General features: G+C 49.9%; 1 protein-coding gene across 4 annotated transcripts in view; it reads left to right on the forward strand.

Annotated features, from left to right (window-relative positions):
* The window catches only part of LOC105471365 (plexin A4), a 451,592-nt gene that overhangs the window by 390,698 nt on the left and 46,899 nt on the right, over positions 1-13,995 (forward strand). For all 4 annotated transcript variants that reach the window (XM_011723816.3, XM_071094493.1, XM_011723817.3 and 1 more), the window contains 7 exons: positions 497-633; positions 2,622-2,786; positions 5,866-5,959; positions 6,420-6,659; positions 7,308-7,454; positions 8,136-8,370; positions 12,368-12,510. In XM_011723816.3, coding sequence (XP_011722118.1) covers positions 497-633; positions 2,622-2,786; positions 5,866-5,959; positions 6,420-6,659; positions 7,308-7,454; positions 8,136-8,370; positions 12,368-12,510 — 1,161 coding nt within the window. The remainder of the gene's footprint in view (positions 1-496; positions 634-2,621; positions 2,787-5,865; positions 5,960-6,419; positions 6,660-7,307; positions 7,455-8,135; positions 8,371-12,367; positions 12,511-13,995) is intronic.

Consider the following 13,995-nt stretch of genomic DNA (forward strand, 5'->3'; position numbering starts at 1 on the left):
GTCAGATCTCAGTTATGCCATTTTTTAGCTCTGTGACCTTAGAAAACTAAGTTAACATCTCTAAATCTCTTCTGTAAAATAATAATGCCTACTTTATAGAATTGATTGGTGATTAAATTATATATGTATGTGTATAGGGATATACATATAATGTGTATACATATACATATTATAAGATATAAATTATATATGTATGTGTATATATCCCTATATACACATACATGTATAATTATGAAGACATATAATCTGACACTTAAAAAATAAGTACATGGCAACTATTAGTATTACTAGTACTAAGGTAGGTATGCAAACTCTCAGGGTCTGGAGCATTACCTATCCATACAAGCTTAAGAAAACTGTCCCAGTCCTCTGGGAGACCGCTATTACCAAAGATTCCAGAAAGCAGCTTGGGGCAGTGGGGTGCTGCCTCATGCCTGCCCAGAAGCCTCCTCCACCCCTTCCCAGTTGTGTCTCAGGCCACATCCTTTCTACACAGACACTGACTCTCTCAGATCTGAAGCCCAGCCGGGGGCCCATGTCCGGGGGGACCCAAGTGACCATCACAGGCACCAACCTGAATGCCGGAAGCAACGTGGTGGTGATGTTCGGGAAGCAGCCCTGTCTCTTCCACAGGTAACTCAGAGGGCCCCTTTCTGCAGCACCAGAGGGGGAAAGGTTAGACAGGTAGATCACTTCAGGGTAGTTTCGTTTTTATTGCAGAGAGTTGGGAGGGTGTAACCACCTGACAGTTTCTTCTTGCCAGCTGCACAGATAGAGCCAATTTCCTGAGACAGCATTATTGCAATAGAGAAAGAATTTAATTGATACAGAGCCAGCTAAATGGGAGACAGGAGTTGTATGATTCAAATCAGCCTCCCTGGAAATTTGGAGACTAGGATTTTTTAAAAGATAATTTGGCAGGCAGGGGGTTAGGGAGTGGGGAATGCTGATTGGTTGGGTTGGAGATGAAATTGTATAAAGTTGAACCAGGATTTTCTTGCTGTCTTCAGTTCCTGGGTGGGATGGCAGAACTAGTTGAGCCACATTACTGGTCTGGGTGGTACCAGCTTGTCAATCAGAATTCAGGATCTGAAAAGTACCTCCAACAGTGATCTGAAGTTTTACAATAGTGATGTTATCCATAGAGGCGATTGGGAACATCTGGAATCTTGTGGCCTCTGGTTGCTTATGTGCCTCCTGAGTCATCATTTTTGATCTTGTGGCTAATTTATTAGTTTTTCAAAGGTGGGCTCTCTGGTCCCCAGGCAAAGAGGGGGTTTGTTTAAGGAAAAGGCTGTTATCATCTTTGTTACAAAGTTAAACTATAAACTAAATTCCTCCTATAGTTAGCTTGGTCTGTGCCCAGGAATGGACAAGGGTAGCTTGGAGGTGAAAAGCAAGATAGGGTCCGTTAGGTCAGACATGCACCGTGATAATTTTTCTATGTCAGACTTTCCTCACTGCCATACTTTTTGCAAAGGTGATTTCAATCACCTTATGGCTTAGAAGTACTCCTCCTGCCTAACAAAGTGGACATGCTCTTTGGGAGAGAATTTGGGCTCAGTATGGAGACCTGTCTGCCCTCCCTTCCCTGGATGGGCCCCATATGCTTCATGGCCCATCAGTTAGCCCTGGTGACCCCATAGCACCCACTCTGCAGAACCCTAGGATACCCCAGAATGCAATTTGAAATCTACAACTAAAGCCCATTCACCAGGGCCAGATGCACTCTGGGAGCTGCAGAGCCAGCTGGACCTTCTCAGAGATGATAGGCACAGCAACCCAGTGGCTGAGGTTGAGCCTACAAGGCCAGGTGACCTTGCCTCCCCTGGTCCCACTGTGGAGTCCCAGAAGGGCACACCTGCCGTGAGCTGGAGCCTAGGGGATAGGAGCAAGGCAGGAGGTACATTCTGTGAAGGACACTAGGCAATGTGGCTGGAGATGCTCCTTCAGCTGGCCTAAGATTCTCTAGAGAGAGGATTTTCCCTGAGAAGGCTATGCTGAGGGTTATGACAATTCCCAAGTCAGACCCGGCCAGGCCTGGCATCAGTAGTGTTAAAGAAACAATTATTCTGACACTTGTTAAAATGGCAAGAAAGACTTAGGACGATTGCAATTGATGTCAAGACTACTGCAACAGGGGAAACAGATGGAGCTCAACTCCAAATACTACAAAGATAGCAGGGGGTTTGTAGCCAATGAGCAGAATAAGGGGCTCAGTGAATGAAAAATCACTAAGAGGAAACATCAAGGTAGGTGGACTCCTGCTAAACCAACTTAACATGATTCTTGCTGAAGGCAGGCCAGGGTGATCAGATATCAAGTACGGGAGGATTCTCCCAAACAGACTTAGCCAGATTCTTGCTAAAAAATCGAGGCTAGACAGGCCAAAGACAGACCCAGGGATGAGGCCCGGTTGAAAAGAGGGCTCAGAGGAACCTGTCTAAAGTTTGGCCGAGGAGAGAGTCTTTGTCACTGGGTCTCCAGCTTTCTATCTGAGAGCACCCACCCATGGCCTCTGAGCATCCTGACATGCAGGGAGCAGTGTGGGAGGGCCCTAACTCAGGACCTCTGTCCTCCTCAACACTAGGCACCCAATGCTCTGTCTTCCTGCCCTCCAGGCGATCTCCATCCTACATTGTCTGCAACACCACATCCTCCGATGAGGTGCTAGAGATGAAGGTGTCGGTGCAGGTGGACAGAGCCAAGATCCACCAGGACCTGGTCTTTCAGTATGTGGAAGACCCCACCATCGTGCGGATTGAACCAGAATGGAGCATCGTCAGGTAGGAGCTGGCCCAAGTAGACCTTAATGCTCCTGGACCTCTGTTTCCCTTCCCTGACTCTCGAGAGCCAAGGAGAGTTCTGGGGGCCCAGTTCTACTTGGGGAACTGATAAACTGGAATTGGTTCCAAGTACCCCCAAATCAGACCTTCCTACTGTGGTTCCCTCCTTCCACTGAGAGCACCTCTGTGCCAAACCCGGCCTGGAGGCTAAGCTCCTATAACAGCAAGAACCCACCTTCCCCAGTTCTGGGACAGGAACTGTGTTAGAGGCCATGTCCCCATGCTGCAGTGACTGCCGGGGGTGCCAGGCTACTCTTCTCACTTCTGGTAGACATAGGTGCTAATCCTGGTCCCACCTTCAGGCTGAGGGGTGTGGAAGAAGGAGTTAGATCAGGCCTGACTACTCCTTGTAGTCAGCTTACGTGGGGGAAGCTGTGTCCTGAGCCTGGAGGCCCCATCCAGATACCCATCCTCTCTGCTCCTGGCTGCCTGCTTACATTTCTCCTCCCCTCTGCTGTAACCTCCTCAAGGGTAGAGTTTAGGTCTTGTTCCCTGCTTTTTCCCAGTGCCCAGCCAGATGCACTGAACACCTGTCTCAGAGGGAGGGGACCAGGCATTGGAATGTTGGTACAGAAAGGCCCTGGGGCAGGGACTTGGGGACCTTCATTTACCTTGGGCAAATTGGTATTCTTCCTGGGCCTCTGCCTATTCAGCGATTCATCCGGGGATTTTGAAATCCCAGGATCTCTAGGGTCCCTGGAGTAGTATGTCTCCCATCAGGGGTGAAGGGGTAGGCACATGGCATAAGTCTGCCTTTCCAGACCCTGGATAGCACATGGGAATGAAAAGATGCTACAGAGGGCACCCTACGCAAGGCTCACAGAGATCACTGGGAAATCACTGTAACAGGGGCAGCGTGGGAAGGGTCTCAGCCCAGCTCCACTGCTTACCAGCCAGGTGACCTTAACAGTTATCTCACCTCCCTGGGGCCAGAGTCCCTCATCTGTCCACTCTCGCATAGGCAGCTGAGAGACTGAAGTGAGATGCACATGCACAGGGCAGTGCCTAGCTCCGCCCCCTCCCCCTGCCCCCTCCTGGGTCCAGGCCTCTCACTGTCTGCTTCAGTTCTCAGGGGCGTGGGGCTGGGGGAGTGAGCAGGAAGTACATGTAGAAGTGGTCTCCCCGGGCTGAGGCAGAGAGCAGGGATGTGTCCAGTCCAGGGAACAATCTTTTTATAATCCAGGGATCGGCAAACTCCAGTCTGTGGGCTGAATCTGGCTAGCCACCTGCTTTTGTAAATAAAGTTTTATTGGCGCACAGCCATGCTCATTCGTACATGTATTGTCTATAGCTGCTTTCTCACTATAACAGCAGAGTTGAGTAACTGCGACAGGGACCATATGGCCTGTAAAGCCTACAATATTTACTATCTGGTCCTTTACAGAAAGAGCTTGCCACCCCCTGCCTTAAGCCCAAAGGAAAGACAGCCTTTGCCTGCTGAGATGAGATTTGGCCGTCCTCAGCAGTTACTTTATAAGGCCCAAACCTTCTGAGCTTTAGCCATGACCTTAAGGCAGATGAAGACCAGAAGGCACAGAGGGGAAGGTCGTCTGTAGAAAGCCATACCAGGATTTGGCCCCAGGAAGTTGATGCAGCCCTTTGTGACTTAGTCAACAAACTTTGCAACTCTGCGAAATTCACAGCCTCGTATAATTCAGTTCTTCTTTGTGTCATCCTCATAGAAATAGAGGTGTCACCCTTCCTGGCACTCAGCTGCCGTTCCTGCATCATGCTCCCACTAGGAGGGAGGATGGAGACAGACATGTTCTGGGTCTGCCAGCCAGCTCCAGGGCTTTTCTTTAAGTTAATCAAGTCTGAGGATGGGGTGAGGCTCTGCTCTTACGAGCCGCCTGGGTTACTTGTGAACAGTGATGGTGGGCGTTTGATAAATGTGTGTTGAATTGGTGATTGGGAAGATGGCTAGACACCAGAAGGTCATCTACAGCACTGTCGCATGTGCAGGGCCTCTCTGAGTTTCACAGGAATCTTCCTCTGTGTGTGCACACACGTGTGTGTGTGTACGCATGTGAGCAAGGAGAGAGGGGGAAGCAACTGGCAATATGAAGACAGGCAGATGGATAGATGGGTGGAAATGAATGTGGGTGTGTGTGTGTCAAGGATTCTTTACTCATCAACTTATAGCTAATTAACTTGCTAAAGCCTGTTTTAGATAGCAGGATTCTTCTCGAAGATGCTCCTTTGATTGGGGATCAGGCTATTTCTCATTTTTCTTTGAGTAGCCCCCCGGAGGACACAGTCCACTACAGTACTGCCCACCACTTTATGCCCACTTCTCAGCTGCCCTAAGGATGGGCACTGATGTCCAGGTTTCTTTTGAAAAGCGACACAAGATGAAGCTCCTAAGCCCTCCCTGTCAGCAGTCCTGTGTCCTCCCTGTCAGCGGTCCTGTGCCACCCCAGGGTGCAGGAGACCCGAGTCCCAGAGCGTTTCTCACTTGCATTCACATTTGCATTCATGGACCCTCTGCCTTTCCCAGATCTCAGCCTGATCAAAGCCTCCAACGTGGAAACTTGTAAAATGATTGCCCTGGGGGAACAGACTGTGCTCAGCGCCTGGAGGATGTGGTGGGGACAATCTGGAGCGAGGCTTTCATGAGGCCAAAGCTAATGTCTAAAAAATCCCAAGATTAGCAAGGACCAAGGGAAGGATGGAGGAAGAGACACCAAGGGGTTGCAGAGAAGCAGCTGGCACAAACCAAAAGGTCTTGGAGAGCTAAGGGGGCTGTGCTGTTGACTGGGCCTCCACAGGGGTCCATGCTCCCAACAGACTCAGCAAAGGATGGCCACAGACATCTGGTCATTATCGTCCTCCCCTTGGCTGCCGAGATGCTCGTCGTCATTACTATGCAGTCAGCTTGTCATCCTTGTCCCCAGGAACATTACCCTGCTGCCTGGTTGTCACTGTCCTTATTGTTGTAGCTCAGTCAGTCGTCATTGTAGAGTGCCATTGCTCTTCCTGAACTTATGATTTACACGCCTCCTTCTTTCTTCCTGCTCAGTGGAAACACACCCATCGCCGTATGGGGGACCCACCTGGACCTCATACAGAACCCCCAGATCCGTGCCAAGCATGGAGGGAAGGAGCACATCAATGTGAGTGCAAGGCTGATGGGGTTCATGGAGGTTACCCACACGAACGTGTGGGTCTTCCCAAGTACTGAGGCGATTCCCTGCCCATACACTGATAACCCACAGCCTGTGACACCCTTGAATACTCGGATAGTGGGATGGGGGAGAAGACGTAAGGGCATTTTTACTTCTTGGGGTACAGGCATGGAGGAGCAACTACTTTTGGGGTTCCCGGGGTTTTATACCTTTACTCTTTCATTCTTCCAACCCTAGCCATTGCCACACCCACTACAGGCAAAACCGGAGCTGGGTGCAAGCTATAGAGCCTATTCCTTGAGGGCCCAATTGTGTGGTCCTGACTCATCTCTAATCCTCTTGTCAACCCCATGCTATCCGATGACATCCAGGGAGGCCTGGTACATGTACTGGGGCTGTGGGTATGTGGAGATATTGCATAGGCTCCGCCCTGTGGCTCCTCCCACAGATCTGTGAGGTTCTGAACGCTACTGAGATGACCTGCCAGGCACCCGCCCTCGCTTTGGGTCCTGACCACCAGTCAGACCTGACCGAGAGGCCCGAGGAGTTTGGCTTCATCCTGGACAACGTCCAGTCTCTGCTCATCCTCAACAAGACCAACTTCACCTACTATCCCAACCCAGTGTTTGAGGCCTTTGGTCCCTCAGGAATCCTGGAGCTCAAGCCTGGCACGCCCATCATCCTAAAGGTGGAGTGAGGGTGGTAGGAGGTGGGGGTGGGGAAAGGAGGGGCTGCTGCATGGAAGGGGATGTTCAAGTCGCAGACTCCAGTCACGTTTTTCAACCGGCATCTCTTGCAGAGGTTGCAGTGTAGCCCAGAGTGTGATAAATGTTCTCTCTGAGTTTGTACTGGGAAGAAAACTCTCTTTATGGGCCGGTTCTATCCAGGGAAGGCAGATGCACCTTGGCTATTTGACTCTCAAGCTTTTATTGTCCTGAAAATCCAAGTACTGGTAGGTCAGGCTCACTGCTTCCTCCGAGGCAGCCTTGTGCGAACCACAGCATAGGGCCTCCTTTGGAACATGGGTCACAAGTTAATTAAAGCTCATGACAACTTGAATCAATCGGTAGTGACTGACTCCAACTCTGCATTGAGAAGGATTCTGAGGCTGCATTTGGGATAAGCTGAAAGGAGTACTTTGATAACTGATTACCCACTGGGAGGAAGAGGCAATGGTAGTAGTCGTGCCACGAATATTTTTTGCAGTTATTACCAAAGGTGGCTTCTTCACCAGCTCACCAGCAGGATAGGACCTCCAGGTGGGAGGACGTGAGAGCCAGCTGGTAGCTGTGGTCCTCACTCTGGGATGGGAACTGGGGCTTTCCCATCTGTACAGGGCAAGAACCTGATCCCGCCTGTGGCTGGGGGCAATGTGAAGCTGAACTACACTGTGCTGGTTGGGGAGAAGCCATGCACCGTGACCGTATCAGATGTCCAGCTGCTCTGCGAGTCCCCCAACCTCATCGGCAGGCACAAAGTGATGGTGAGACTGGGAGAACCCCATCCCGGATGGAGTGGGCACTAGGGATGTGGGTGTGAGCGGCCCAGCTCTGTCTCAGGCCACCAGGGCTTTCCAAGAGGGGATTCTGGCCCACAAATAACTTTTCCTCTAGCTACCACCCACCCCAAGTTCTTTCTTCGTGTCCCCTTTTGAGCTTCTCTCTTCTGTATTGTCATTCTTTCCATGCTGGCTGGTGCAACAATAAGGAAAATGCAAAACAGCATTAAATAGTTGCTAAATCATCTGCAACAAACAAGAAAGTCTTCAAGGAGAAGGCCGTTGCTGGCCCACGGAAGTCTGTAATATCTTAATATCACATTCTGTGCTTCCATTGTGCACCCTTAGAATGGGCATAAATCTTAGGGGATCTAGTCATTGGTGGCAGACTGTGTTTAGGTCCCAGTTGTGTGCTGTTTTCTTATGAAGATGACAAAACTCACTCCTGAATAAGAGGAGGTGAGGTGTTTCCAGTTGGTGGTGAGCTCTATTAAGCTGCATCTGTCCCTGCTCCCAGCCCCCCATGCCCTCTTGTCTATTTTGACACCAGTGATTGGTCTCCTTTCCCTCATCCTGCCCTGGTCACCAGTTCCTGGGTGACTTGGGACTGTTGCCAAAGCTGCTGTGTCCCCACACCCAGCTCCCTCTTGCCCGGTGTGCCCCCAGGCCCGTGTCGGTGGCATGGAGTACTCCCCGGGGATGGTGTACATCGCCCCGGACAGCCCACTCAGCCTGCCCGCCATCGTCAGCATCGCGGTGGCTGGTGGCCTCCTCATCATCTTCATCGTGGCCGTGCTCATCGCCTATAAACGCAAGTCCCGTGAAAGTGACCTCACACTGAAGCGGCTGCAGATGCAGATGGACAACCTGGAGTCCCGTGTGGCCCTGGAGTGCAAGGAAGGTACTGAGTGGCCCCGTGCTGGAGGCCGTGTGTGTGTGTGCACATCTGTGTATGTGTATGTATATGTTTCATATACAAACAAGCAGGCTGGGCAGCAGTGGGCAGTGCTAGAGGCTAGTGGTGTGTGTGTCTGTGTGAATGTGTGTGTGCATGTGTCTGTGTGTGCACCTCTGTGTGTGTATGTATGTTTCATATACGAGCGAGCAGACCGGGCTGCAGTGAGCAGTGCTGGAGGCCGTGTATGTGTCTGTGTGCATGTGTGTGTGTGCACATCTGTGTATGTGTGTGGATATGTTTCATATACAAGCAAGCAGGCCAGGCAGCAGTGGGCAGTGCTGGAGGCTGTATGTGTGTGTGTGTGTGTGTGTGTGTGTGTGTGTGTGTCTGTGTGTGTGTGCATGTGTGTGTGTATGTATATGTATGTGTTTCATTTACAAGCAAGCAGGCCAGGCAGCTGTGGGCAATGCTGGAGGCTGTGCATGCTACCTGCAAAGCCTCTCACTCTATAGTTCCTATACCTGCGTCCCAGACCACACCCATACCCAAGCAGGCCCTATCCTGGCAACACCAGAGAGGCCAAGGTCTCCTAGCCCTCTCCTTGAAGGTGTCAGATTAGGATCATTCTCCACCCCACTAGAGCAGCCTCCAGACCTGGAATCCTGGCTAAGTGGGTTTTGCACTCTACTCAAGGGGAGATCTGGGGGTGTCTTAACATGACGCATTTCAGCAATCTTCAGCTTTCTTCCTCTAGCAGGAAGGTAAGGCTGTAGGGCTGATCTGTGATTTAGAAGGAAGGGTGCTTCACAGCTTGTATTAAAAAAATTACAAACACCACCATAAAGTGAAATCAGCTGCACTAAATCCAAGAAGGAAATTTAGGAGTCAGACTCTTGTAACCCCCAGGATATCATTTTGTGACTCATCCTGGGAGGATCTGAGCTGGTTCTTTGCTGTAGATTTATACATGGAGTAAATCCGGCCCCGTACCTGGGGATCTCACTTCACACCGATTCCCACCAGGGCAGCCACAGCTCTTTTTGGTGGGGAAATGGATCCATTCCATCCCCTCTCTACATCCTTCAGCTGTCAACACAGCATCCGTCTTGTGGGACCGTTAATTACTGCCTTTTATTATATTTACGCTGCTTAATTTTTTTCTCCGCAATGTACTCTTTCCTCTAATTAGGTGTAGTGATTAGAATCTCTTTTATGTGTGGCAGGCATGCTGCTTTGAATGTTGGAGGCGCTTGGTGACTTAAAGGAAAGCTGCAGACTGATAAAAAGCCAACCCCCCCTTCTCCTCCCTGTGGGCTGAGCACCCCAACTGGGAGGGGGCAGCCAAGGGGAGCTCCCGCCCAGGATTGTCAGCTGAGGCCCCAGGAGGAAACCTTGGCTTCAGACTTTAGAGGCGAGCTATGCTGTGCACGTAGGAAGAGGGGGCCTTACAGCAAAGGACTTGTCAGACTAGCCATGGAAACACTTTGCAGGGTGCCCAGAGCCGGCTGCAGAACGGTTACAGGGCTGCACTGGTCCAAGCCAAGGGGTCTCCTTGAAGACTTCACAGCCAGCCAGGACGTCCTCTACACAAACTCAGAAGACACCCAGCTGGGCCCTTCATGGGCCTGAGCTTCTGATATATAAACATACCCATGTATTTGCAAACACTCCTACACATACCCACACACACTCACTGACATACACTTATGGACTAACACATACACTCACATGCCCACATGCATGCACACTCACATACACTCACTTGTGCACTCACATACATGCCCACACACACTGACATGCTCACACACTCATGCTTTCACTTACATACACTCACTGACATACACTCATGTGCTCACACGCTCATGTACTCACATTCATACATACACACTGACATACTCACACACTCACACTTGCATACACACACATTCATGCACTCAACTCACATGCATGCACACACTGACATGCCCACATACTCATGCACTCACATTCACAAGTGCTTGCACACATAGACTCATACACTCACACATGCATACACACATACACTCACACTCATGCACTCACATTCATACTTGCATACACACCAACACACATATATGCACCCACACTGACATGCATGCACACTCATGCAGTCACACACACATACACACTGAGACACACACGCAGGCACTCACATTCACACACATACACACTCATGGACATACATTCATTCACACCCATGCACTCACCTTCACACATGCATACACACTCACTGGCATTCACACTCACACATGCCTACACACTCACTGGCATTCACACTCACACATGCCTGCACACTCACTGACATACACACCCTCATGCACTCATGCTCACACACTGTCATACATACTCCCTGACATGCTCACACACTGTCACATTCACACACTCACACTCCCTGACATACACACTCAGATAAGTGCCCACATACCCACACCTATGCTCATGCACATGTTCCCATGCTCTCCTATAAGCATACACACCCATGTTCCTCACTCAGGACATACATGAGTGTTCCCCAGGGGTTTTGGTGACAGCACATGCCAAAAACACATGCACACACATTGGTGCAGGCTCCACTTGGATGCATTTGGGTTCTCTACTGTCAAAGTCAGGCTACATATCAGGAACCCCGTGTCTGTGTGGCCAGTGCAGAGGTGCAGAGGTGCAGGGAGAGAGGAGCAGCAGGAGAGGTTGCAGAGGCCTCTCCAGGTGGCATCTTCTTGGCTCTGTCAAACAAGCAGTCTTGGTATTCTCCTGGCACAGAAAGCCAAAATTTGAGGGTCTGAAGTCTGCTCTGCAGTGTGGAGCTCTACCCAACTCATGGGCACGGGCGAGACTGGGGTCCCTGTAGACAGTTCCTAGAGTGGCTGTGTTGTGTTTCTGTAATTATCACGGCTCACTGGGCGCTTGGCTTGCTTTTTGAGGCTCTAGAGCCACATTGGGCTTGTTCATCCCTTCTGAGTTCACAAAATATTTTCTCCCTATTTTTGAGATTATGTAAATAGAAAGGAATATTTTTTAGTAGTCAATGCCCACTGGCTGTTCTTTGCCAGCATGTGTTAATCCGTCCTGGTTGTCCATGTGCATGCATGCACACATATGTGTGTGTGCACACACCAAAGAGAAAGGCAGAGCAGGGAAGGGCTGGGTGCCTCACCCCTGAGTACCCCTGTGGCAGAGGGTGGCCCTGGGGGAGGATGTTCTCAGAACGAAGTATGGTGACAGCTTTGGCGCTATGTAACAGCCTCAGGCTGTACTGCATGCTCACTTTCCTGGGGGGTCTTGCCACTGTGTTCATCTGGAGACCTGAGCTGCCACCACACACAGCAGTGCCCATATGCAGGTCATAATTCACCATCAAGTAGCATCACCTTGAGGAAGGAAGGGCAGAGAAATACCTTGCCTATTTATACAGAAGGACTATTTGAGTGTGGCTGAGCCTCCATCTCTGCCCCATTTGGAGGTTTGATGGCTCTCATGAGCTGCATGGTCCAGACTTGTGTCTTTAAACTTGTTTTCCTTTATCAGAAGTTGTTCTTGTCATCTTATAAGGAAATCTATTATAAAACACAGCATCAGGAATGGACACTTACTCATGGTACCTCTCCCTTCTCTTACTCATCCCTCTACATCCCCCTCCCCAGCATATTTTGCAAACCAAAGCCCTTCATCTTCAGATGGGGAGTCTCTCCTGGCCCAGCAGTAGCAGAGATCTGTGGACAGCCTCACCCACCATCCCCCATCACTCACACTTTGGAAAGGTTTTAGCCCCAATGCAAGGTTTCTTGCACTACATCTTTCTCCCATGCTAATGCAGTTCATCCCAATCCCAGCTAAGTAAACAGCATCTCCAGTTATTCCTGCCCATCGTGGTCCATTGCTCATGTCTCCTAGGGGCTTGGGTAAGGGTTCTGAGCATTCTGAGATGGAGGTGACTCCTGGGGCCTCCCTATCCAGCCATCTCACAGGCTTCTCTTCGTGCCAGCCTTTGCCGAGCTCCAGACGGACATCCATGAGCTGACCAGTGACCTGGATGGAGCCGGGATTCCCTTCCTGGACTACAGAACCTATACCATGAGGGTGCTGTTCCCAGGAATTGAAGACCACCCTGTCCTCCGGGACCTCGAGGTGAGAAGCAGTGCTCCATCCTGGCGTTAGAGCAGGGGAGTGTGTTGGTGATCTTCAAGTCCAGCCCCTCTTTCAGAGGTGAGAAAGCTAAGGCCAGGGAGAGGACACAACTTGCTCAAGGTCCCCCAGCTTGTCAGCATCAGCCCATCCCTCTGGAAGAGGTGGGGCCAAGCCAGGGAACCTTGGAACAGAGATGTGAGTAGGGCTTTGGATCTTAGAGGGTCATGGAGCCCTTTCAGAATTGAATGGAAGTAGTTGATGTCCCTCTCCCCAGAAGAAACTACATATGCACAGAAACAAGAAACGTGGCAAATACATTGGGGAACCTCAGGGACCTTTGGTTAAGGGTCCATGAAGTAGGGGATTTGACTCACATACTTGGTACTCAATATATAAGAGATTTGCCACTTAGTGCTTAATTGGAAAAGGTAAACGATGTGTTGGGAAGCGGGGTGGAAATGTGAATGAGAAATCATAACCCTGTCTTCTACCAGCAGGGACCTCATCTTTTGAACACTTTATCCTGCTTACTGTCTAGCATGGTATCTGGCTTATGTGTCTATTCATATTATACTTTGTTCTGAAAGGGCTTTGGAATGGCTTACAGAGATAAATACCAGAGAAAAGTGAAAAATATAAATGAGAAAAGACCAGGACAGAATAATAATCCTAAGGAGCAATCACTATGAATTGACTGTTACTAACATCTTAGCCCAGTTTAAGCACTTTGCATGCATTCATTCATTTCACCTCCCAAGAAACCTCTGCAGTAAGTAAGGCCATTATGCAGGTGACAAAACTAAGGGGCCAGCGTTCAGTGGTTGCCTGGGACCACAGAGCTGGTGGGGGCCGAAGGGAGATTTGAGCTCAGGCATTTAGATGTCAGTGTCTTCCCTCCCAACAACAGGCCTCTGTGCCGGACTTCTGGGGAGCTATGTCAGTGACCTGCCTTACAGCTGTGGATGGATCAAAAATCTACAGCCAAAGCAACAATGCAAACTAAGATTAATTCCAAGGTTTACATTGTCCATAAAATAAAAAGAGACCCATCACTCAGGAGCTGTGTGGGTTTGCAGGTACCGACACCCGAGGGAATGTCTAAGCGGGCTCTCCAAGGGAATGTAGTAGGCTGTGTACCTCTGCAGCAAATGTGAGAAGTCCAGAGGGGCATTTGTGGCACACACATTTCTCCATACTTGCTTGTTGCATGAAGCATGCGCTTGTGTGTGTTTCTATATTGAGGGCATGGGCTTTTCTTTCTGGAGGAGGCTCCCTTTGGCTCCTCAACTGATAGATACCAAGAGACACTTTCAGAAGTTGGAGGTGACGGTCTCTATGTCCTCATTGTCAAGGTACCTTTTCTCTCTGTCTATAGGTATGTATGTGTACATGCATGTATACATGTATCCCGTGCATAAATAAAAACATAACGTGTATCCTGATACTTTTATCCATCCATTTCCTTTGTCTTGCTCCTGGTCTTTG

The sequence above is a fragment of the Macaca nemestrina genome, chromosome 4, assembly GCF_043159975.1.
Source record: "Macaca nemestrina isolate mMacNem1 chromosome 4, mMacNem.hap1, whole genome shotgun sequence".
Lineage (NCBI taxonomy): Eukaryota > Metazoa > Chordata > Mammalia > Primates > Cercopithecidae > Macaca > Macaca nemestrina.